The sequence below is a fragment of the Theropithecus gelada genome, chromosome 1 (assembly GCF_003255815.1).
Source record: "Theropithecus gelada isolate Dixy chromosome 1, Tgel_1.0, whole genome shotgun sequence".
Lineage (NCBI taxonomy): Eukaryota > Metazoa > Chordata > Mammalia > Primates > Cercopithecidae > Theropithecus > Theropithecus gelada.
In genome coordinates, this window is record NC_037668.1 from 69,969,038 (window position 1) to 69,996,218 (window position 27,181).

Consider the following 27,181-nt stretch of genomic DNA (forward strand, 5'->3'; position numbering starts at 1 on the left):
CCAGGAATCCATATCCAGAAAAAAGTATACTGAGGATGAAATAAAGATATTTTCAGATGAACAAAGGCCTATAAAATTTGTTGCTTGCAGACCTGCACTACAAGAACTACCAGAGGATATTGTTAGGCTGAAGAGAAAGGTTACCAGATGGAAACTTAGATTTCCAGGAAAGAACATCAGAAAAGGTAAATAACTAAGAAAATATTTCCTCCAATGTAATTTCCTTAAAAGGCAACTAACTATTTAAAGCAAATAACACAAATCCTAAGACAGGATTTATGGTATAAGTAGAAGTACAAGATATGACAATAGCACAAAGAAAGGAATGGTAGATAAATAAAATTATACTGTTGTAATGTTAATACATTTTTAAATGGATGGCAGGAGGTAGCAGTAGGTGGTATAAACTGTAAGGTATGAAGTGGAGGGTGGTATAATATTACCTCCAAATAGACTCTCATAAGTTAGTGATACATATTGTTAAACTCTAGAATGACTATTAAAAAACTAATTAAAAGAGGACACTAAGAAGTCAAGAGATGAAATAAAATAGAATCCTATAAACTATCTGATTAACCCCAAAGGTTGTAGAAATAAAGCAACTTTAAGAACAAAAGAAAAACAAACAGCAACGACACCAATAATCACATTAAATTAAATACAAACACTAAGTGGTCTAAATAGAAGGCAGAGGTCATTAGACAATTTTAAAAGCAAGAGCCAATGGCCACGTTGTTTACCAGAGAAACATTTTAAACACAAAGATGTTTACAGACTAAAAGCAAAATACTGGAAAAAGATACACCATGATGTTGCATAAGAAAGCTGGAATGGCTAAATTAGTATCAGACAAAGTAGGCTTCAGGACAAAGTGCATTTTAAGAAATTAAGTGCCGGGTGCGGTGGCTCATGCCTGTAATCCCAGCACTTTGGGAGGCCGAGGCAGGCGGATCACGAGGTCAGGAATTCAAGGCCACTGTGGCCAATATAATGAAACCCTGTCTGTACTAAAAATACAAAAATTAGCCGGGCATGGTGGCACGTGCCACCTCCCAGCTACTCGGGAGGCTGAGGCAGAAGAATTGCTTGAAGCTGGGAAGTAGAGGTTTGTAGGGAGCCGAGATCGCGCCACTGCGTTCCAGCCTGGGCAACAGAGCGAGACTTCGCCTCAAAAAAAAAAAAAAAGAAATTAAGAAGAACATTTCATAAAGATAAAAGAATGATTTATCAGGAAGAATAAACACGCCATACATAAATAGCAATTTGCAATGGGCCTAAGTGCAAAATCTAAAATTATAAAACTTAAAAAGAAAATCTTCATGACTGTACTTGATTTCCTGACAGGATACACAAGTCACTAACAATTAAATTAAAAAATGATAAATTCAACTTCACCAAAATTCAAATTTTCTACTCTTTTTAAAACACTATTGTGAAAGCAAAAAGGCAAACCATAGTCTAAAAAAACATTTAAACAACAGAAATCTAAGGAAAGACTTGTATCCAGAATATATTTTTTAAAATGCTTACAACTCAGTAATAATGACAACCAGTGTTTTCTAAGTCAAAAGACTTTTTAAAAACTTTCAGAGGAGAAGACATACAAATGCCCAGGAAGCACATAAAAAGATGCTCAATGTCAACAGCCATCAAGAAAATTCAAATAAAAACCATGATGAAATACCACTTCGCACCCAGTAGAATGGCTACAGTTAAAAAGACAGGTAATAACCAACTGTTGGCCAGGTAATAACCAACTGTTGGCCATAGGAAGCAAAACTGCAACTCTCAGGTATTGCTGTTGGGAATGTAAAACAGCGCAACCACTTTGGGAAAGGGTTTGGCAGTTTCTTATAAAGTTAACCTTCCATCTGCCCTCTGACCCAGTAATTCTATCCTTCAGGAGAAATAGAAAGCATGTCCATAGAAAACTTGTTTAAGAATTTACTAGTAATTATTAATAGCCTAAAACTGAAAACACCTCAAGTATCCATTAACAAATAAATGTATAAACAAACTGTCATAGATTCACACAATGGAATACCACTTAACAATAAGAAACAAACAAGTAATATATGTAGCAGCATTATAAACATTATACTGAGTGAAAGACACAAATGAGTATATACTGAATGATTCCATTTACATGTAGTTCTATTATGTGAACTTATGGAAAAAATCTACTATGCACTCAAGGATCACTATCTAAAACTGGGGCTTGACCACAGGCTTATTTTGAGGATCAAGATAATGCATGTAAAATGGCTCTAAATTCTTTAAGGCAATATACAGATACAGACATTACTTTTTATCAACAATTCCAGTACAACACAGTAATGTCCCTTCTGACAGAAAAGACTGCAGTGGCTTACCCTGTAAAATCCCAAAGAAAGATCACAAACAAGAATTCTACAACTTTGATCATATTTTCCCAAAAATGATTCAAGATACCCTAAAACAGAAGTTAATTCCAGAGGGGAGGAAAGTGGCACCCAACTGAAAACCAGGTGTCATTGTTAAGTAGAAGAAAGCAAACAAATACCAGCAATTCACAAATTTCAGAAAAAAATCAAGGTAATCAAGATAAAGAAAATCCATCAGAAATGGCCGGGCGCCATGGCTCACACCTGTAATCCCAGCACTTTGGGAAGCCAATGCGGGTGGATCATTTGAGGTCAGGAGTTCGAGACCAGCCTGGCCAACATGGTGAAATCCCATCTCTACTGGGGGGGAGAAAAAAATTAGCCAGGCGTGGTGGCACACGCTTGTAATCCCAACTACTGGGGAGGGTGAGGCAGGAGAATCGTTTGGCCTGGAAGGCAGAGGTGCAGTGAAACAAGATCATGCCACTGCACTCCAGCCTAGGTGATGGAGTGAGACTCTGTCTCAAAAAGAAAAAGAAAAGAAAATGCATCAGAAATGAAGATGTGTCAAAGACCAACAATAAACTTAAATGTCTTTATTCCCATCATTATAAAGTTATTTATTATTTCAAATAAAGAGCATTTTAATTATTCTAAAACTTTATTTCTAGCTGAAATTTTATGTCAACACAAAGTACCCTGCTTTATCTTAGGTTGAAAATAGCCTAATAAAAAAGCTATTACCTGATTAAGTACAAATAAACCAAAAATGCTAATATTAATTTCAGACTCCTGGGGAGAGCAGTCCCTGTCATAAATAGCTAACCATTCCAAACGGTGAAATCTATTACTATTGCCAAGTATATGCCCACTGGTAACATGAATCATCATAGACGATTCTCTGCTCTTCCTTAGCTTTCAATGCACATTCACCTCAGGAGCTGGATTCCTCTTGTCCCTGACTTCTTTGGCTTTATACCATGCCTTCATCTTTCTTTCTTTCTTTTTTTTTTTTTTTTTTTAACCTCTCCCAGTTTATTTCGGCAATCCATCTTCGAAAGATTTGTTTGCTTTGTTTTCTCCCAACTTCTTAGGATGCTGTTCCTGGTAACTGCTCAGGCACAGCATTTGCATGCACCACAGATAGTGTAACCATACTTTGAGTTTCAATCCTGCTTTATACCTGTTCCCTAAACATAGTTAAGAATAGCACCCCTTTCATTCTCAGAAGTTTCTGGCTTGGACAATAGGTTAAATAGCTACTGAGACCACAAAAATAGACTATGAATGGTCAAACACACAGTAAGTACTTCAAAGGCAGGCTGCTTGTCTGGCTAGTTGACTGAATGAACATATGGATAACAACGATTCCAATGCCTGCTCAGGTCCTTGAAATACCCTTTTTGTACAAATACAAGTTTTTATTACTTTTAAATACATTGATCATCAAATTAAGCCTAGAGAGACAGTGTTAAGAAATTTCCTCTTAATCAATGGATTAAAATATGTAATTGGCATACTGACTGTAGTATAGTAAACAATTCCACTAAATGTTAAGGATACTTAAAGAGTATATCCCATTAAGGGATTAACAGACATATCTTGCTTTTAAATCATAGTACCAATCGATCCTTTTAGAAACTTTAAGTTAGAGATAAAGTTTTACTTATCATAACGAATTTCCAAGAAACAAATGGCTCACCTATATAATCCACTCACAAGGCAGCTTAACATGACTATTATGTTACTACTTGAGGGTTATAGCTCAGTATCTGTCAAGTCTAAGCCAAAAAGAAAGTAACTTGATGGTCAAATGAACACACAATTAGCAAAAACATGTCTTTCAAATAGTGATTAAACTCTGATAAATCCGTATGATGGAATATATGCAATGAAATGAAACAAAACTGCTGATACGCACAACGACATGGATGGCTCTCAAATACATTACACTAAAGGAAAGAAGCCAGACTCAGAAGGCCATGTACTACATGAGTCCCATTTACATGGCATTTTGGAAAAGGCAAAATTATAGGGACACAAACAGATCAGTAGTTGCAAAGGCCTGGGGATAAGGGAAAGGGCTGACTACCAAGTGACAATCTAGAATACTGTTCTTTATTTTGATTACAGCAATGGTTACACTGTGTTTGTTGAAAGTAATAGAATTATACACCAAAGAGTAAATTTTACCATACATAATTTAAAAAAAAAATTTCTAGGTATAACGTTATTTTTTAAAGTAGTTTAGATCTGGAAAAGAAAAAAAAAGAGGACAACAACAACAAAATGTTCTCTTTCAACTTTAAAAAGAGAACAGAGAACACTGTATGTCTAAACAAAAGGCAGCTGCAACCACACTGCTCGAACAGTATTAACATCAGGGCTCTAGGCCAAGACTTCTTTCAGCTTCTGCAGTGTTATCTCCCTGAATCAGATTCTCACTTCTATCTAACTCAATCTTTCTAATTTTCTGAATACCTTGGCTTTCTAACCTTGGTTTGTCTAATGGAATGCCTCACATTCATAATTCACCTCTGTCTCGACAATCACTCAATGGCACCAATCCATTTCTCACGTTTGGATCTCACGTTAGTACTTACATTAATTCCCTTAATTCCTGACTCTACCCAGCTTTGCTATGACTCGTCCCTCAGCTAAACTTGATCATGTCCTCTTCTAGCCTTCAATTGGAGTTCTTATCTACCATGAGTTAAAATGACAAATGCTACCAACCTCATCTATTCAAGTGCTTCAGAAGTGACAAACTCTAAAGTCTCCCTTGGGAAGCTGTATTAGTGTTTTTTCACTTCAATAAATATGACATTTCTTATTTTGGTCCAACCAAACTCTTGCTTATCCTTCAGTCCTAGTTCCTGTTTAGTTTGTACGGAAACACAGATAAGCAGTCATTTTCCTCCTCACAAAAATCATGCATTTACTTAAGACTAGCATTAAAATTATACTCTTATCTTCCTTCTCTAGGGTAATACCTATGACTCCTACAACACTGTTAATCATTTAATGTTATATTTTATGTTCCCTCAAACCTCTCCAGTTTCTACACATTTTTCAAAGAAAGTGACCAAAATGGGATACCAGAGACTAACAAGCAATTTACAAATAAATATAATACTAACATAGCCCCCAAAAAAGAATACCCTTTAAAAAGAAAGATCAGTCAACTATGTTATGGTCCCTTATACTAATCTACAGAATAGGAATAGAAAAAAATTCATACTTTGTGAGGCGTGGTGGCTCACACCTCTAATCCCAACACTTTGGGAAGCCAAGGCAGGAGCACTTGAAGCCAGGAGTTCAAGACCAGTCTAGGCAACACAGTGAGAACTCCATCTCCACAAAAAATTTCAAAAACTTAGCCAGGTGTGGTGGCATGTGCTGTCATCCTGGCTACTCTGGAGAATCACTTGAGCCCAGTAAGCTATGAGAGCACCACTGCACTGGGCAAAAGGGCAAGATCTTGTCTCAAAAAAATTTTTTGAAGAAAAAATCACAATCCTGGAAGTTTCATAAGTTAGTCTCTTAGCAATGAATTTGTTATTTCCTCACAAAGCAGGAGAGCCCAATCTTTCCGGTCCCTAAGGCTTTACAACTTCCCATTCCCAGGCAAGACAAAGATTCCCTAACCCCCACACCCCTAAAAACTCTTCTATGAATTAACTGTAGTTATTTCCCCAGGATAGTCAGGTGGCCTTCATGTGGTTTTAAACTTCTTAGCTATTTTCTCAGTTCTATTAGAGCCCACTGCTACTAAGTTTAGGTAACTGTTGAAACTGAGCCCTATAATCCTTTAGTTCCTTTCAAGTCAAAGATAATTTTTCTGAACTGAAGAAAGGGAAACAAAATTGAGAAAAGGTTAAGCTGAAAAGCAGAGAAAGAGAATTATATTTTTTAAACTACATTTAGGCAGTAATCTGTTTTTCCCTAATGAAAACATTTACCTTTAAGATAATTAAGACATAAGTATGAATTACACAATAAGACTTATAACCCAAAGAATTAAAAAAAAAAAAGAAGACAAATATAGAGAAAACAGAACTAACAAAAAGAGAAGAGATAAAAGACTGGACTTAAAAAATGGAGACAGACTGCCCAATGTATACACAGGGTGAAAAGGGTTATAATCAAGAGAAGAAAAACAAATCTGTCCCCAAAAAAGCAGCAAAGTTGTGGATGCAAAATTGAATTTCATTTTGTGTGTGTGGTTTTTTTTTAAAATAAAGTGATAATATGGCTGCTTGAAATTAGTTGTAAAGAGGTGAGGAAAATGAATCTCAGACCACCAATGTACATAGAAAGGTACCAAATATTAAGGGCTTTTACGACACAATCTTCTTGAAAATGAAGGATTAAGTAAGGAATAGATAGCCACATAAAAACATCTGTGATTCAACAATACACTTCAAGATTAGGTTGTTCTTCACACCTCTCTGGTAATACAATGAACAGAAAGCTGTATCGTGAAAATACAGAGAAGATGCTGTATGAGTTACTTCCACCTCTTGACCTAAGTCATGGCAGCAGCTAGCAAAATTCTAAGGGGTTATAAAGTCCACCCCATACCCAAGACCAAAATCTACTCCCACCCCACCTTGGCTCAATGGTTTTCTCCCACTGTGGTGAGGGTAGTTTTGGAAAAGCTCCTCAAATGTCAGGAAACACTGTAATACAAAAAGAAAAAACAATTCATAAGTACTAAAACTTAACTAACATTTTGGTCTCCCTCTCAAGGAAGATTGATATCATGGGAAAAGTACTAATCTAAGAACTAAGAAACCCAGTGTATTTTGCTTGTTCAGCATTCATTCTAAGACTTTTTCTATAATTTCAGTTATTTGGGAGGTGGCGGGGTGAACATCAGGCATACTCTCTCTGTTAAGTGTTACTCAGCTAATGAAATATAAACCAGAGCTGCTGACAGACATATTTGCCACTAATTGGACTGAAAATGAAGCTATCAGAGAAATTAGCACAACTAAGGGATGAAAAGAGACATTCCTGGTGATATAATTTAAGAACCTGGCTCCAGTTCTTCCTTAAGTACTTTTCCCCTTAAGTTAGTTTGTATTGAGTTTCTGTGACTGACAAGTATGTCTGGCCAATATGCCTGGGTTCTAAATTCCACACTGAACCTGAGCAAGCTGTTCCTCATCTACTGGCCTTAGTTTCTTCTTTTATGAAATGGACTTGAGATGAAGTCTTCAAAGTGTTTTTAAAGCAGTGGAATTTTCTGCTTTCTTAAACAAAATCTCATTTTTAAATCAAAAATAAAAATGACTTTATTCACATAAATGTATTTATAAGACCAAATTTACATCTACGTCTGACCAAAATCAATGAGAAAAATGTATTTAAACCTCGCTTTGTGGCCATGCGTGGTAGCTCACGCCTATAATCCCAGCACTTTGGAAGGCCAAGGTGGTCAGATCACTTGAGGTCAGGAGTTCAACACCAGTTTGGCCAAGATGTGAAACCCCGTCTCTACTTAAAATGCAAAAGTTAGCCAGGCATGGTGATGTACGCTGGTAGTCCAGTTACTCAGGAGGCTGAGGCAGGAGAATTGCTTAAACCCGGGAGACAGAGGCTGCAGTGAGCTGAGACTGCACTACTGCAATCCAGCCTGGGCAACAGAGTGAGACTCCGTCCCAAAATTAACAAACAAACAAACAAATAAAATAAACCTCACTTTGAGACTGAAAAGAAAAATTACTACTACAAATGTACTTTATAAAATCAAATGTATGATATTTACTTACTATGACCAAAATCAATAAGAATGGGGTGTTTTAATAAATACAAAACCTTAAAACTGAAAACTACTGGTAAAAGATGAAAGCTCTGATTAGCCTCTCAGGACTCAATTTATTTCTGTATTTCGTTTTAGTTGCACATTATTAAGAATCCTGATTCAAAAAAAAGAGTTGCAATGAGTAACATGTTTTCCACATCTGTCTTACCCCATATATTAAAGATGAACAAAAGCTTAAACTTCTACACAAAAGAAAAAATACCTAACATGACACATTTTTAAGAGTCTCCAATTGGTTAAAATCAAGTACATGATAGAATTAAGCCTCCATATGTATTGATTTTTAATTTTTAAAAATTACTTCAAATTCGTTTAAAAATCCAATCAGAACCAAAATGTTTACAGAACCTAATTAGTGACTTCATAGGACTCTAATAAATAATCTCTGAATTCTCTTAAAAATATTTTTCAGTCTGACCCATATATACTCATTGCCTATAGGAAATGTGATAAAGAATTTATTTTTAGAATCTAATTATCTTTTTGTAAAAAGCCTCCTTTAAAGGAAAAGGTGCAACAATTCCTATTCAGAATCTCAAAGTTAAAAACATAGAGAAACAATTTTTTACAAGACTATTAATCTGTTCAGTCTTACTGAGAACCAACTTGACAGGGCACACAGATGATAAAAAGTGCTATAAAATGTTCACTACTTCAGAAAAACTGCTTTAAGATAGAAATGAATAACTCTTCATCTCTAATCTCAAGAAGTTAACAGTCTAACAGAGGATACAGTATATTCATTCATTCAACAACGGTGTCTCCTCAGTGTCACCAGCCACTGTGCCAGCAACTGGGTCTAAACAGTGAACAAGATACACATGATCCCTACTTGCATAAATTTAGATTTCAAAGGCAGTAGATAACTAACAAAGAGCTTGAAAAAAAGAGACCATATGAGTAAGTTAACATTTTTGGGGGTGGGGGGGCGGGGAAGATTGCTGCATACTATGTGAAAGTTAATATAAACTGGAGGGATTGAGCCCAGCCATGGAGAGTCCAGTTAGGAGCTACTTACTACAACGATGACGGTCGCTACAAAATAAAAGGAACTCAAAAGAGGGAGCAACAAACTCAGCTGAAGTATGGGGAAACGAAAAAGCCTCAGAGAAGTCATGTTGCAGCTCAATACTGAAAGATAAGAAACAGTCTAGACAAGTAAAGCAAGGAAATTTGTACAGAAGACCATGTGAATGGCATGTTTGGAAAACTTCAAGTAGTTCTTCACAATGTGTCTTGAATGAGGTGAATTACAGCTGGAAAGGCAGATAGAGAAAAAAATAGTAAAGAACATTTTACAAGAAGAGAAAGTAAACACCTACAGGACACTAAGGAATACTTTTAAGCAAGGTGCTTACATGACCAGGCTTACATTTCAGAAAGATTCTTCCAAAATCAGTTAGCCTAAAAACAAATATAAGAAGTCTAACCACCTAAACAAGCATCGTGCTTGCCAATAAATACACTGTCTCAAAGTCCTAATCTAGTAACTTACCTTGACAACCAAATACAGTACAACCAAGTACTCTTAAGTTTCAGAAACCAAGCAACTAGTACCAAGTTCAGGGCACACTATAGTTGACTAGTTATTAAAACAACAAAAGAAAGTCGGGAGTCACCACAGAAAAAACGCTAAAAACGTGAAAAATGCAATGGTGTCAGGAGATAAGAGGAGTCAAGTAGAGAATACGCTTCTTGATTATACTCAGAAATGGGTTAATAACAGAGAAACTATTTTATTCCAGTGTAAGAATACTTCCACCTGTTGCCAGTTACACACAGATGCACCCGTTTTATGTAATAATTATGGTTCCTGACAAGCAGCTCAAACACCAAATTTCATTTAATACACAACACTTCAACCAAAGATTAGAAACAGCAAAGTACAACAGCGCTGTGGTGCACATTGGCTATACACTAGTAAGCTTCCCACAGCTTAAAACTCTCTAACAAGCTTTAGAGCGGGGAGGGGGGACTTACTACTTTGCAGAGGTTCCTATTCAATGAACTGGAAAAGTTCTTAATTCAAACATGACAAGCGACATACTGAAGAATTCAGCTGTTTTAAGAAAATGAATCCTACCTTTCCAGGGTCATCCTTGGATCGAGGCACTTTAAGGAAACATTTGTTCAATGACAGATTATGTCGTATGGAATTCTGGAATTAAAGAAGAAAAGCCATAAGGTCAATAAAATCCTAAAAACATAACCCAACTTTAAAACAGAATTAGAAATCTAAACATCTCTATGCTTTGCAAAACAATTACAAATGGAATAAACTTTTTAATGAGCTTAAAATTTAAACTTTCTGACTTTCAAATTATGAATGCTACAAGGGGAAGCTATTACTGGAAAATAATTTCTAGAGGATTTCGTAAAATGTAACACATGTAGCATTTTAAGTGTTTAACACTTTTAACAATACAGAAAGATGCCTGTAATGTAATGTTAAATATTAAATGCCAAAATATAAAATTGGCATATTATGATACATATTATGACTTTAATTGTGGTACTTATTTTAAATTTATTTATTTATTCTTGGAAATAAGCCAGAATGCAAAATGTTAGAAGGTATTCTACATGAAATTAAAGAGTATGACTATTTTCTTCTCTTTACTGCAAAGTCCAAATAGTCTGCAAGACACATGTATTAGCACTTTTTAATTAGTTTAAAAAATATTTTTTAAAAAATTCCACTGCTCTATTACAAAAAAACATACAGAACCCAATTAGGTTCTCACCACAGTCTGTAAAAAAGAAAAACACATGGAAAGATACTGGCTACAGGGAGCTGGGAAGAACATCTAAATTCCTCATTGTAGCAGGGAAGAACACCCAAGGTGGGTAGCAGGAAAATGCCCTTGGAAACCTGCAGAGTCTGTGAAACAGAAATTTATTCATGAATAAGTAGGACTGTACCACAATCCGTACAGAATATGCCCCAAAGTCCATTTCTTCTCAATTAAATGCTCCAAAACCCATTCTCAAATTATCTTGTTTGTTCCCAAATGGCTAGTATTTGGGAGAAAAGAGGTCCAACTGCATTTAGCCATTACTTAGAATGGTACCTTTTGGGGTCATATTTTGGCATAGTATCTGTTTTATTTTTTAATATAAAATTCAGTAGTCTAACAAGAATGCCTATAATAAAACTTCTCTCCTTCAGGCACAATATTGGAATTTTAAACATTTTAAAAAGATGACTACAGAATATAAATTCAAGACCATCTTATTACCAAAGCAGAAATTTAAAACTTACACTTGGGATGTAAACAGCTACAAAGAATGATGCTCTCTTCCAAAGAGAAAATCCTAGGTAAGCATTTTTTTTTAAAACAAAACAAAACAAAACAAAAAAACCTACTTTTTTTTAAGCCACATCAGACAGCTCAGATTGCAAGGCAACCAAACCACATTCCTAAGAGGAGCAAGGCTATTCAACGAGAAACTGGACACACAACTAAATCACCTTTGGCAGAGCACAGGAAAAAGAGATGGCCACCATCCAAGCAGTTAAAAAGAAATTACCTAAAATTTTAAAGGCCAAGCATGGGGTTGTCACTTTAGAGCAACAAGGATCCCACAAACAAGAGAAGTTCTCACACACTCTTAAGGTCTTCTCCATAGACCTTTATCATATGTTCTTAAGAAAGAATAGGGGTAGGAAAGGAGACCCAAGAAAGTCTCCCCTAGTGGCATAAACAGGAAGAAAGTGATTGACAGTGATAGGGAGTGAGGAGACAAAGCCCACCAACCTTCCACAGATTTTACAAAGCCAAAAAACAAGTCTGCAGTAAACACAGCAAAACCTCTCACCCACAGGACTCTGGCAAAGATTCACTGCTTCTAGGGGAAGAATGGAAACAAAACCCTGGTGACTCTAGGGAGGGACAGGAAACCCTTACCCAGTAGTACATAGGCAAAGATGATCTGCTGTTGGGGAAAAGCAGAAGCAAATCCCTTGAACTCTGGGAGAGGTACAGGAAACTATCTTGGGCCCAGGATCCTATACAGATACCATGTAGAGGTCTGCTACACCTGGAGAAGAGGTGGGAAACTCCAACCCAAAAGTAACTACAGATACACAAAACTAGTTTGGCTGAGGGAAAGAAACACTGAAAAAGCCCACCATAAGTTTGAGGGTCTGCATAAGACTAAGGCTGGACCAACACAATAAAGAACACCCCTCACCTCTACCAAAAGCATAGCACTGAATAACAAGCAAACGCAGTCTACTGACACAGAAGGGGCAAGAAACTCCCACGATGTGTAAAAAGGTGGGCAGAGACAATTAAAATCTAAAGAGATTAAAAAACAAAAAAATCCTACAGCACCCTCTCCAAGCACAAGTTAACAGAAGCCCACTGCTGAAGGAATGTAAAGTTTGTGGTATACTGAAGATAAAGATATCAATTTTAAAAATCCAAATTACTGACAGACTGACTCAATCCCCACAAGAACGGCCTGAGAAAAAAGATGCTTGTCCATTTACGAGTACAAGTACCATTTACCTCAATGTCTACCATTCTTCTACACATATGTCTGGTTTCAATCAACAATTGTAAGACATAGAAAAGAAAGGAAAACTTACTGCCAAGAGATAAAATAATCAACAAAACCCAAGACAAGACTCAGGTGTTAGAACTATCAGGAAAGAAAACATTAAAATAACTATGATTAATATGTTAAAGGGTCTAGCAGAAAAAAAGCGGACAACCTGCTTGCATAAGGAGATGGAGAATTTCAACAGAAATGTGAAAACTAAAGAAAGAGACAAATATAAACAATAGAAATAAAAAACATTAAACATGATTAAATTCCTCAGATGGGATCATTAAACTAGACACAACTAGGAAAAGAACTAGACACAACTCTACCTGGGGGTAGAGTAACAGAAATTTCCAAATGGAGACTGGTGCATTCACACAGGGCAAAACAAAAACAAAACAGATCATCCAAGAATTGTGTGATGATAAGAGTATTCAAGTCCCAGAAGGAGAAAAAAAAAGGAATGGGACAGAGGGAAAATCTGAAGTAACAGTCAAGAATTTTCAAAAAATAAATGCAAGACATCAACCCGAATATACAAGAATTTCAGAGAACACCAAGCAGAATAAAGTAAAAATCCACATCCCCAAATTCATTACAGTGAAAGGGCTAAAAACCAAAATAAAGAACATCTTGAAGGCAGTCAGAGAAAGTAGATTACATATAAAGGAATAAAGATAAGAATTACAGTGGACCTCTCAAAAACCATGCAAGCCAGAAGGCAATGGAGTGACATCTTAAAATATTGAAAGAAAAAAGAAAAAAAAAAGAAACCTGTGCAGTGAAAATATCTCTCAAAAATAAAGGCAAAATAAAGACTTCCAAACAAAAGCTGAAAAAATTCATTTCAGCTTACTTGCACTGTTACAAGAAAGTTCTTTTGGCAGAAGTATGAAATCAAACAAAAATGCAGATCACGAAAATAAATGGTGTCAGAAAATGGTAAAAAAAATGAAGGTAGATTTAATGCTTTTAAAAAGACTGTATGAAGATATTCAGACTGTAAAAAATAAAAAATAAATTTTATAAAGCAAATTTATTATGGAGTTTGGAACTATGTAAATGTAAAATGTACGACAACAGCAGCAAAAAGGATGGGTCAAAGAAACTGGATAGATCGCAGCGAGGGAGCTGCTCTGCTACGTACGAAACCCCGACCCAGAAGCAGGTCGTCTATGAATGGTTTAGCGCCAGCTTCCCCACGAACGTGCGTTGCGTGACGGGCGAGGGGGCGGCCGCCTTTCCGGCCGCACCCTGTTTCCCAGGAGGAAGGGCACTCAGCACTGGGCATGGTGGTACACGTCTGTAATCCTAGCTACAGGGGGGCTACGGGGGAGGCTGAGGCAGAAGAATCACTTGAACCTAGGAGGTGAAGGTTGCAGCGAGCCGAGATCGCACCACAGCACTCCAGCCTTGGAGACACAGTCTTAGTCTCAAAAAAAAAAGAAGAAAATTGCTAGTCATGCCCCCGTCTTTCCTTCATTGACAGTCTTCAATAAAATAGATCATCTAAGTTCTAAAAATACACATTTTTCTCCCTGTAGTACTAAAACTATTTCCATTTTGAATGAAAAATTTTAAATATAGTTTATAATATTTCCATTTTTCTTAAATTATCTCCTAGTCTCCCCCAAAACTTGATAACCTACTATTTGAAGGCACAGTGCAGTAACTTAAAGATATTACAATCGACTGAATACTTGCATCCCCTCAAAATTCTTATGTTGAAACCCAATTCCCAACGTGATGATATTTGGAGGTGGAGCCTTTAAGGTGATTAGGTTATGAAGGGTGTCCTCACGAATGAGATTAGTGTTTATAAAAGAGGCCTCAGAGAGTTTATTTCTCTGTTCTACCATGTAAGGTTATAATGAGAACAGGATCATCTATGAGCCAGGAAACAGGTCATCACCAGAACCTGTCGGCATCTTGATTTTGGAATTCCCAGCCTCCAGAATTATGATAAATAAATGTTTGTGGTTTGTAAGCCCCGACCCTATGTTTTTGGTTTTCTTTTTGTTGTTATAGCAGCCTGAATGAACTAAGATGTATATAGTAAACCCTAGAGTAATCACTAAAAAAAATTTAGAAAGGGGATAACTAATAACAGAACTGTGGAGATAAAATGGAATCATAAAAAATACACAATTCAAATCTAAAATAAGATGGGAAAAAAGAAAGAGGCATCAGACAAACTGTAGTTCACCTACCCAGCTTAAAAGTTCAAGATGAGGGGAAAATACAAATCAGGATGGTCAGAACAAAGAAGTATCATTAGTAAATGGCTCAGTGTGAACTCATCACTTCAAAGGAAGTACACACCTCTACACAGTCTTCCTCCTCTACAAAAAGCTTAAATGTTGGAAATCTTCAGGGTTCTGCCCTATGTCGTTTTCATTTCTACATCTGCTGCCTAGCTAATCTCATCTACACCCAATGACCACCTGTGACAAATCACTTAAATCTGTCTAGATCCAGGACAGACTTTTCTCGAGTTCCTAATGTATGTTTCCAACTATCAATGGCACATCTCCAGAAACTCCTCAAACTCAACATATTTAAAACTAAACTCAATCTTTATGCCCAATGTGATCTTCTTCCAGTTTTCCCTTCTCAGTTCAAAGACATTATTATTCACATAACTGCTGCTCCATCAGAAACCTGTAAAGCATCCTTAACTCCTGTCTCTTTCTTACCACCTAAAACAAATCTATCACTAAACTTCACTACGCCTGCCTTAGATCTGCCTATCTTACCCTTTTCTTTTCTGTGACTACCCAGTCTAGGGAACCAGTCTCAGCAAAACTAGTACAACAGCTTCCTAACTGGTGTCCCCTTTCCTTTCAGCCCTGCTTCCATCATTCTCCACCCTGCAGAAAGTTATGTCTTCACAATGCAAATTTGGTGTTACCCCTTCACTTAAAAACTTTCAGCGCACTTAGGACAAAATCCAATATTCTTAAGCCTCGAAAGACTCTTCATGATCTGACCCTATCTTGCTTTCTACATTCATCCCCTCCAATGTTCTCTCTCAGGTTCTAGGCTTTCCACAAGTTGCTACATCTGCAAAGATTACTGCCCCCAGCCTTACTCCATCTTCTTCACCTAAATCAATCTACTCAATTTTCAATTCATTCTTGTATTAAACTTCAGTTCTTTAAGGAAGCCCTTTCTGGTGTTCACAGATTAGTTAGGTTCCACTGTAATAAACTTCGTCATCCTGAATTTCTCATCACATCTGCAATTGTTTATTTAATGGTCTTCCCCCTCCATGCGGTATTCTCTACCAAAATATAAACAGGCTCCATGAGGGCAGGAACCTTGTCTTTCAACCCAAAAGCTAGGGCACAATGTTTTTCAAAGGGTAATCACATATCTGTTGGGAAAAAAATACCAAAAACCTATTTAGAATGTAAAAACACAGAGATACGAAAGCCAAGACTTGTACATACACATAAAACCCACAAAGAAAAGAGGTTACTTCAGACCTTACAGCTTGGGTAGTCCCCATCTCCCATAACCCCAAGAAAAGAAGTTGGTGAAGTGGAGAAGCAGAAATAATTAGGTGATTTTTTTTTCCAATCACCTATTCAATCAAAATGATGAAGCCATGCTGATTGGCCTTAAAAACCCCATCCCCAAAAGCAGTTTCTCAAAACTACAGTTTATCTGCACTAGACTCACTTGAAATGTTATTTTAATGCAGATTCCTAGGATCTATCCAAGGCACCTAATTTAAAATCTCTAGAGTAGTGACCTGGCAATTCTAATTTTAAAAGCATTCTATGTAATTTTTATTTTAAAGTTGAGTTTAAACTGCCACCTCCAATCCAACCAACTGCTACATTCTTATCCATTCTTTCTTCTGTGAGTCCTGGTTTCTGTCCCCACTGGTCCCCCCGAAAATCAATATAAGTACTCATTTGTTCTACCCTACCTAAAATGGTTTCAGAATTGCTCTCAACTTTCTAACTTCTTCCCTCCCAACTTCTTTCCTAGGGGTTTTTGGAGATAGAGACTGCCTCTACTGAAGTTCCACCACCGAACACAAATCTACTAAGTTGATGATTTCTTTGTAACTATTTTTGGCCTTGGAATGTATGCCATGAAGGTATATAAGGTATATACCAAAAGTTTCTTCAATTTGTTTTTTTCTGTGTGATTACATTATTAATTCAAAACAATGTTAGGCTTGTTTCTGCTTGTATTCTGTTTGAGGGTTTCCTTTTTTAATCCCTTTTGTTTTTTTTTTAAATATGTAAAACATGTACATGGGTTCAAAAGTTAAAACTATATAAAAAAGTATACGCAAAATCTTATTTCCTTCTACATCCTTTCCACCTTGGTTCCCATCTATCCCCTAGAGGTAGTCACATTAATTACATTTCTAGTTTAAATTCCTAAATTTCTTTTCCCAACAATGAGCAAACACATAATGAATAACATTATTCCTTTTTAACCCACACAAAAAGTAACACAATACACCCACATACCACTTTTGTATTTTTCTTTTTTTAAATTATCCTAACCTTCAATAACTTAATACGTTACCTTTCCTCAAAGTGAATACCATGAAATTTTATTTTTTATTTTTTTGGAGACAGGGTCTCGCTCTGTCACCAGGCTGGAGTGTAGTGGCATGATCATAACTCACTGCAACCTCAACCTCCTGGGCTCTAGCAATCCTTCCACCTCAGCCTCTCAAGTAGCTGGGACCACAGGGATACACTACCACGCCTGGCTAATTTCTTTTTTATTTTTTATTTTGTGGAGACAGGGTCTCACTATGTTGCCTAGGCTGGTTTCAAGGGATTCTCCTGCCTTGGCCTCCCAAAGTGCTGGGATTATAGGCATGAGCCCACTGCACATAGCCTGAAAATTTAATTCCTTTTCCTCTAGTTCTGAATACAAAATCATTCAATTATGGAAACTCCAAAGAGGTATTTTTAATATGTAATCTCCCTTCAAGGCCCTGACACAAAATGAAAGGGAGTTTACTAAAACTGTATTTGAGTCTTTTTAAGCAACAGTGGCAACATATTGTCCTCTGGGTCGCATAAGTTGACTCTGCATTTCTGGAAAGGTGGTGACAGCCACTTTAAGATCTTTCTCCAAACCTCTCTTCAACCAATACAAGCTAACTTCACAAGTTCTATGTGACTTCCCATTTTCCTATGATTCATCTCCTCCGTACCTGAAGAAGAGTAAGCAGCAGATTGCTGAAGTGTTCTAAACAAATCTAAGGAGAGGGAATGGGAAGTAAAATAGAAAAAGGTCTGTGCAAAGGAGAAGATAAATGAGGTTCCATCTGTCTCCACTTGAAGTGTTCAAAATATTTCTATGTTTATAAAAATAAAATTAAAAGTGATCATGCCATATGCTAGGCACCAAATACTTAAAAACTGAGTAAAGGAAACTTTAATAACCATCTCTGGAAACATTAAAAGTCTGCCTAAAGCAGTAGATAGGACCAGATCATCTCTCTCAGGATCTTCTAGTTCTAAGAGCAACACCATCCTTCTCTACCCATTAGTTCTCTACCTATTTAGTTCTAACAACGATATTACCTTTCTCTATTTCTATTTTTTCCAATTGAAACTGCATCACTACATCCAAAACAGTTTCAGACCCATGATTTGGGCTGGCTATCGGCAAGGAATATCAGTAGAATGGATTTGGCATTCTCAGGGAGACATCATCAAAACTGAAGTCAGACAAGTTAATGAGGAAAAACAAAATTCGAACTTTATATGCTATCCCTTAAATTTGGACCAAGCTCTCCAGTTTGGCATTCATATATTCATAGGATCTCCATATTCTGACCCTATCACACTCTCTACTGCAAACCACTATAACCGAGTGCTTCTTAACACTTGAACTTTGAAAAACACCTCCACAAATCTTAACTCTTCTTCAAAACACAGCTCAAGTCCCACTTCCCTCAATGGCTATCTAATGATTCCCCACTTCCTTGTACTCTAGTGGCACTTATTCTCTGTAACACTCAATTTAGATTATCATACTCCCCCATAAACTCTAGAAAGTTACTTTTCTAATCCTTAGTTTTTTACTAAAATTTGGACAATAATAATACCTATTTCATAAGGCTATTGTGTGGCCTAAAGAGACAATGATGGCACTTAGTATAGTGCCTGGCAGACAGAAAATAGTAAAAGCAGCTATCATTTTGAGTATCTAAGTACAGAAACAAAAACTAATGAAACAAGATTTCTGAACAAAAAAACTAAGTTTATAATACTGTTATTAATAAAGCATATATGGTAACACAAGAGATTGATTCTACAGGGAGATGAGAAATAATACATGAGCTGAAGTAATAGGGCAATATCAACTAAAAGAGGGAGGGGGGCGTGAAAGAGACAAGGTCCAAGGAGAAATAAGAGAAAAACAAAAGCAAGAAGGAAATATATGTGCTTACTTACAGGGACAGCTAGTAAGCTGAAATGGCGAGAAGTATATGAAAGGAAGGTACAAAAAATAAAGCTAAAAAGGTGGACTGGGACCAAGATTCATGCTTTCATTCAAACTGCACTTACTGAAGCTTACTAAATGGAAGTACTGTGTGCTAAGGTATGTAAGAGAAAGAGATACAAAAACTTCAGTGAGGCACAATCCCTTCCCTTACAAGGGAATCATGCACAGCACATCCTTGGTGCACAGTAAATCAGCAAATGTCTCTAATAAATCCAGTCAAATGAAAAAGGCAAAAGTGTTGAAGTAGGAAGGCCTAAGAGAAACCAAAGAGTAACTATCATCTGATGATCGACCTAAAGCTCCATAACTCCCTTCCTCTACATGTATACACATACCCCACATAGCACACGACTTGTTAATTCCTATGTAAGAATATGAATATAACATGTGCAGAGACGAAAGAAAGCGGTGGCCCTCATCTATAATCCCGGCACTTTGGGAAGCAGAGGCAGGTGGATCACCTGAGGCCAAGACCAGTCCAGGCAACATAGCAAGACCCTAAAAATTAGCCAGGTGGGCATAGCAGCACGCACCTGTAGTCCTAGCTACTCAGGAGGATAAGTCAGGAGGACCACTTGAGCCCAGGAGTTTAAGGCTGCAGTGAGCTAGGATCATACCACTGAACTCCAGCCAGGCTGACAGAGAGAGCAAGACTTTGTCTAAAAAAAAAAAAAAAAAAAACTTAAAAATGTAAAAAAAGAAAGTTGAATTATTTGTTGTATAACATAAATTAGCTAGTACCTCAAAAGTCTCCTTAAAGTAGTGGTTGATTCCAAAGTTGGGCAAGAAGACTCAATATATCCCTGGAACAACTCAAGGTGCCAAAAAGAAAGTGCTAAGCAAACAGAAGTATGGGGCCAACCTATAAGAGATCCTAACGGCCAAAGTTGCAACAATTTGAATGACAACAATAGCACAAAGAATAAATATCTATGAGTGCATACTATTATAAATAAATGATTGAATAACTGAATAAAAGGGACTAAAGGAACAACTCATCTTTTCAGAAGAGTATCAACTAATAAATGTCGAAGGAATTAAGGAAAAGAGACAATCACCGTTAGAAAACAGTAATAATTGGCCAGCCACAGTGGCTCATGCCTATAATCCCAGCACTTTGGGAGGCCGATATCAGAAGTTTGAAATCAGCCTGGCCAATGCGGTGAAACTCTGTCTCTACTAAAAATATAAAAATTAGTCAGGCACGGTGGTAGACACCTGTAATCCCAGCTATTCGAGAGGCTGAGGCAGGAGAATTACTTGAAACCAGGAGACGGAGGTTACAGCAGGCTGACACGGTGCCTCTGCACTCCAGCCTGGGCAACAGAGCAAGACTCTTAAAAAAAAGGGGGGGGGAGGGGAGAGGGGAGGGGAAGGTGGGGGAGGGGAAGGTGGGGGAGGGGAAGGTGGGGGAGGGAAGGTGGGGGAGGGAAGGTGGGGGAGGGAAGGTGGGGGAGGGGAAGGTAGGGGAGGGAATGGGAGGGGAAGGGAGGAGAGGGGAGGAGAGAGAGGAATAATTGCTACAGTTATGACCTACCAATCAATGCTAAAATTAACGGACAAAAGTTTAAGAAGAAATAAAGTATAGTAAGTCTTCATTTAGCACTACTAATGGGGTTCTTGGAAACTGCAACGTTAAGTCAAAAGTATAGCACGTCTTCAAATAACATCATTTCATTATAATGTTGATGAGAAAAAAAATTGGTCTCACTTTATGTTGTTTTGCTTAAAGTCACAGTTTCCAAGAACCTATCAAAGTTAAGGACTTACTGTATTTGCGAATGCTCAAAGTATCCCCCCAAAACATATTATTATTTACAAAGTGATAAATAGTAACTTCATAATGAAGAAACCTGGCAGACATCCCCTTAACCAAAGAATCATAGTTAACATTCCCATTAAGAAATACTTATATTATCTATCCTCTGATATGTTATGCACAAAAGGCTGTATCTGTATTATTCTTCCCAAAAATGTAATACCTCATTCTAAGAAAACATCTAATCATGAGCAACATATATTGCCCAGGCTGGTCTCAACCTCTTGTTCTAAAGCAATCCTCTTGCCTTCACCTCTCAACACGCTGGGATTACAGGCATAAGCCACCATGCTCAGTCAATTTCTTAGTTTTGAAAATTGTACTATGGTTATGTAAGATGTTAACATTAGAAGAAGTTGACGAAGTACACATGGGAACCTTCTGTATTGCTTTTGCAACTCTTGCAAAAATCTAAAATTCTTTCAAGATAAATATTTTTTAAAAAGTCTTGGCCAGGCACAGTGTCTCACACCTGTAATCCCAAAAGTTTGGCAGGCCAAAGCAGGAGGATCACTTAAAGCCAGGAGTTCAAGACCAGCATGGGCAACAGAGCAAGGCCCCATCTCTACAGAAAATTTAAAAATTAGCTGGCCATAGTGGCGTGCTCAGGCACTCGAGCTTGGGTAACAGAGCAAGACCTTGTCTCTAATTTAAAAAAAAAAAAAAAAATCGGCTGGGCGCGGTGGCTCACGCCTGTAATCTCAACACTTTGGGAGGCCAAGGCGGGCAGATCATGAGATCAGGAGATCTAGACCATCCTGGCTAACACAGTGAAACCCCGTCTCTACTAAAAATACAAAAAATTTGCCGGGCATGGTGGCGGGTGTCTGTAGTCCCGGCTACTCGGGAGGCTGAGGCAGGAGAATGGTGTGAACCCAGGAGACGGAGCTTGCAGTGAGCCAAGATCAAGCCACTGCACTCCAGCCTGGGGCGTCAGAGTGAGACTCTGTCTCAAAAAAAAAAAAAAAAAAATTCTTTACTGATAAATGTAGTTAGTACTAGCTGCAACACTATGTTGTTTTTCACTTTAGGCTCACTGTCAACTCACCTGAACTGCAGGTATGGTTTCCAGTGAATACATTAACTCTGCTTTACTTTATGCTACATCAGTACTATAACATAATCAAGCCTGAACACACTAATAATCTACCAAAAATAAAGTTATTCACCTAAGCTAAAAACTTTTTTTTGACATCTTAAAAATCACTAGAGATCAAAATTTCATAATCAATTACATGAGCCTTCACAAAGCCTTATTTTCAGTAGAAATCAGTATTATCATTGCTTACTTCGTAAAAGAAATAATTTAAATAAAATCCTTACCTTCCAACCACTGCCAGCCTCTCTATAATATGGGAAGTTATCACAAATCCACTGATAAATTTCACTTAAAGTCATTTTCTTTTTGGGTGAGCTATTAATTGCAAATGTAATGAGGCTGGCATAACTGTATGGAGGTTTCCCATCTTTGTGCTGTTGGACTTCTTCCTGGTCCAGAGTTGTATTTGGGTCAAGGAGTGCATTCTTCTTAGAAATTCCTGTTCCATGCGCATTTTGTGTAGCATCAGATTTTTGGATGGCTGCTCTCATGGTGAGCTGTGGTAACCAGTCCATAGATGTTAGGCTGCTCTCCAGTTCAGATGTCATCCTGAAGGTAAATAGACTCCTTAGTCAATATCAAGGAAAGAACCCCTGCTTCTCAAAATATCCAATATTCACAAATCTAGGAGTTCCAAAGTGAGGGAAAGCCTGAGTTACATCTGGAGGAAAAAGATTGAGTATGTTAATGAGCAAACCAAATATTTAAGGGATCAACATTTCCAATCTTTTTTCTTAATTTTTTCCTCATCAAAACACAACTTGGTTTTAAAATTGTTTAAAATACAGAACAACACACACATACAAAGTGGTTCCGATGCCAATCTTTCTAAATATTGCTGCCTGTTTCTTTAAGAGGGCAACAGGATCTTGGTATGAAAAACCCAGCTGCAGCCCAACTCTTTTACTCACCACCACCAGCCGTTAAAAGCTTAAAATGTACCTCTGGCATTTCTTTTACACAAATTTTAGGAGAGTCATAAAAACAAAATACCAGAAAGTAAGGTGGAGACAAGAGGTCAGAGAAGTAACTGAGAAACTTGCACAGGAATCTGCACAAAGGAAGCAAGGTAGAGTTTATGCAGGTAGGAGGTAGGAAGAGTAAAGCAGGGTATACAAGAAGAGCAAAGAGAAGCTAGCTGGGGGAGTTGACGGAAAAAAGGAATGCAAAGTCAAGGACACCGATGAGTGAGAGAAAAATACGCAGTACCAGGGAGTTACTTTTTTTAAAAAACAAGTCAAGGAACAGGTTTAAAAAAATTAACTGAAGATGTGGGAGTACAGAATATAAGGCATTATTTCACATAAATGGTCAGCAAGAAAAGAAGCATTAAAAACTCAAAGACAGGCTTGGGCAAACGTCCAGTGATCTGAATTCTGTAGTGTATTTCTCTCCAAAGCTGAAAAATTCAGACCATTACCACACAAAGAAAGAAAACTAAATATGCCAGGTTAACACATATTCTAGAAAAGGGAGAAAGCTGCTCTAAGAATTGAAGATAAGAATATAGAAACAAGGCTTGACACTTCACATTGGAATTGTTAACTTTCGGCAGAGGATATAAGCCCTTCTATTCTGGGATCAAAGAAGCAGGAATAATGACTGACAATAAAGTAGAGAAGAATGAAAAGATTTCTAAGTGATATCAAAATAAAGGAAAAAAGGAGAACAACAACAACAAAAAAAACTTAAAGGTTTCATTTGACTTCAAGTCAAAAGAAAACATTAGTAGCTATGAAAATCCCATATAGCCCCTTCATTCCAAATGGCTCCTGACAAAAAGCAACCTTGATTATTATGCATAGGCTCTGAACAACATGGAGGCAACAGAGAATCAATAAAGAACAGGGAGTTTGGAGTGAGGAAGACCCAGAGTCTAAGAACCGATTCTAACAGTTATAAGCTGTAGAACTGTGAAGATGTTAATTACCTCTGCCTCCAAGTTTTCTCATCTGTAAAATGCAACAATAGTACCTATGGTTAAAATATTACTTTGAAAATTAAATGTGTTAAAACATGCACAAAAGAAATACTCAGTAAATGTTAGTTAATAATATTAGTCTAGGAATATCTTGGGAGGGCACTAATACACTATAAAGTAAACCACATTAAGCAAGAGCAATTATAAATCAGAAGACAACCATTAGGATTCTATCTGCACTGCCAGTAAATTGAGTCCTCTTGATTTTCAGATACGTTGATCCACAATCTTACCTTACTCATTTTCTCAAATTCCCTCCATCTCTATTGTACACATTCCTCTGAACCTGAACTTTAAATTCATCTATATAGCATCTTCAGAGACCTTAAAAAAAAAAAAACTTACTATCCTACTCTACAATCTCAACCAGAAACGTCTGTTCCCAGCAAGAAGTCATAGGGACTTGTAGAATAAGAAGATAAGATCATTTAGAGATCACACAATGTCAAAACAGTAGAGAAAGTATTCTAGAGATCAGAGACTAATCCCTTCATTAATGAAAAACTGAAGTTAAGGTTCATCCAATTTCACACAGGTAGTTAGCAGTAGTACGAAAACCAGAGCCCAGATCTCCTGATACCCAATCTGGTAGTTTTGCTAAACATATCTCATCTGTAAAATGAAGATGATAATTTAAATAGTACCCACCTCACTGATGTAAAGTATTCAGAACAGTGCCAGGCAAGTAGTAAGTACTTAACAAATGTTAACTACTCATATTGGTAATAAGAGTAGTTACTTATATTATTATTCACATTTCATTCAATAAAGATTGGCTATTTTATACCATGCTGTCATCCAATTTACCTCAATCAAGTCTCCATGGAGTAGAGGTTTATTTTGTTCAAATTCCCAAAGCAGCCAGTTACATGCATTTTCATACAAAAGCATATTACAAATGGGAATATAATTATTACTGCAGGTGCTCCCTACTGAGAACCATCTTTGCCTTCTGCTCCCTTCCCCCAGTGCCAGTAATAAGACTTTAGGAGAATCTCAGTAATACAGGTATTTACTGTCTGTTATATATTTAACAAGAATGCATCAATTATACATGCATAAAGAGCTATGTTAGAGTAAAACATAAAAATACACACATAGGAAGTATGGTAAAATTCCTGTCCTCCAGGAACTTATAGTTCAATAAAGAAGTTCAGACACAACAAAGAACTGAAAAAAAGTACACAGCTGAGCTCTGGGTGCTGTGAAGGTTCAGGAAAAGGAGAAAACAACATGGACGAAAGCCTTGAGGGTAAAGAAAGAAGAACTTAGCGAAGTCTTCAGCTAAGTTAAGATTGACTTAGCTGAAGAACTTCAGCTAAGTGAAGATTTAAATAGACTGGAAAGAAAAAGGACCCTAGTCTTCAAAGCCATCATGTGTAAAAATTATTCCACTGTGCTTATATTCATCAGTTCTGCAAGAGCAAATTTTAAGTACACTATAAAAACATCTCAAATTTAAACTCTAAAAAAGTGGGGCTTCTGTTCTGTTTGCAATTTCTTAAATTTTATATACTGCATTCTTGGTAGTGAAGCAAAAAGTGCCTTCATTGTTGGTACTTAGGCTGGTGGCTATTGTGGTTCTCCATTAAGCATGGAGAACACAAAAGATGATCATTAGATTTGGCCAGATCACCAGTAACTTTAGACACAAACTTATTAGGCCGGGTGCGGTAGCTCACGCCTGTAATCCCAACACTTTGGGAGGCCAAGGCAGGCAGATCACTTGAGGTCAGGAGTTCAAGACCAGTCTGACCAATATGGTAAAACCCTGTCTCTACTAAAAATACAAAAATTAGCTGGGTGTGGTGGCAGACGCCTGTAATCCCAGCTACTCGGGAGGCTGAGGCAGGAGAATCACTTGAACCTGGGAGATGAAGGTTACAGTGAGCTGAGGGTACACCACAGCAATCCAGCCTGGGTGACAAAGCGAGACCCTGCCTCAAAAAAAAAAAAAAAAAAAAAAAGAAACAAACAAACAAACTTATTAGTGGAATGGTGATGACAAAAGTCCACTTGTATACGAGAACAGATGGTGGTAAATTTAAAAACAGCACGGGAGGCTCTGAGGAATCTGGTTATGGAAATCTGGTTAAGAAATGTCAGGCCCTCATTACCTCACCTCATTCCAAAAGCTTCCTAGCTGGCTTCCTGGACTCTGATGTCTCAACCACTCCTCCCTACTAATCATATCCAGTCCATGCATACACTCCAAGAGAAACCTATCAACACTGCCTTCATGTCATTATACCTAAACGCTTTCAATGGCTCCCTTACTCCTACTATGCTAAATCTAAATTCCTCATTTTCAACTACTTTAGCTTTTACTAATCTTTCATTAATCCTTCTCTAAATTCTTAGAGCAATTATAACCTCAGTTTGGCAACTGACATGTGGTTTCACATGCATAGTTGAATCATATGCTTAAGCTTTCTACCCTCACCTCCTCTCCCCCGACCACTAAGGACAGTGACCATACATTAGTACTTCTGATGCTAACTAATACTGTGCCAAGTACAAGTTATTTGAAAAATAACATAGTAACTGGATAAGGAATAAGGGCCTTCTTTTCTGGAATGTCCCTTCCTTCTCTGTCTGCCTGGCTGGTTTCTACTTCAAGACCAAACATCTCCCCCTACAGGAAGCCTGGTCAATCCCCTCTTTCCATCCTCCATCTCCTAAACTAAAGGAGCTATTATTCCTAAAGCAGAGTATAAATACCCCTATCATAGAATTTATATGTAACTGTGATTATCTTTATCTACCTCTCTCCCACAAGACGCTAATCTCTTTGAAAGAAGAAACTTTCATGACTGAAATAGTAAACTGTCCAATGAAGGTATGGGTGTGCTCCTCCCCAAACAAATGAGACCGTAACCAGTTCAAAAGTTAAAAGAAAGAGGTGACAGTACTAAGCAGCAAAAGGTAAGGGTACTCATAGGTTTGAAGTCCTTGATAAGACAGAAAAAAGTATGACTCAGAGCGCAGATTGACAGGCAGTATTACACAGGAAAAGAAACCATTCTACTAGAACAGAGAAAAA

At 37.3% G+C, this 27,181-nt stretch overlaps 1 protein-coding gene across 2 annotated transcripts in view; it reads right to left on the bottom strand.

The window, feature by feature from the left end:
* The window catches only part of FOXJ3 (forkhead box J3), a 147,968-nt gene that overhangs the window by 66,151 nt on the left and 54,636 nt on the right, over positions 1 to 27,181 (bottom strand). For both annotated transcript variants that reach the window (XM_025405848.1, XM_025405843.1), the window contains 2 exons: positions 22,382 to 22,706; positions 10,277 to 10,351 (listed from right to left, as the gene is read on the bottom strand). In XM_025405848.1, coding sequence (XP_025261633.1) covers positions 10,277 to 10,351; positions 22,382 to 22,706 — 400 coding nt within the window. The remainder of the gene's footprint in view (positions 1 to 10,276; positions 10,352 to 22,381; positions 22,707 to 27,181) is intronic.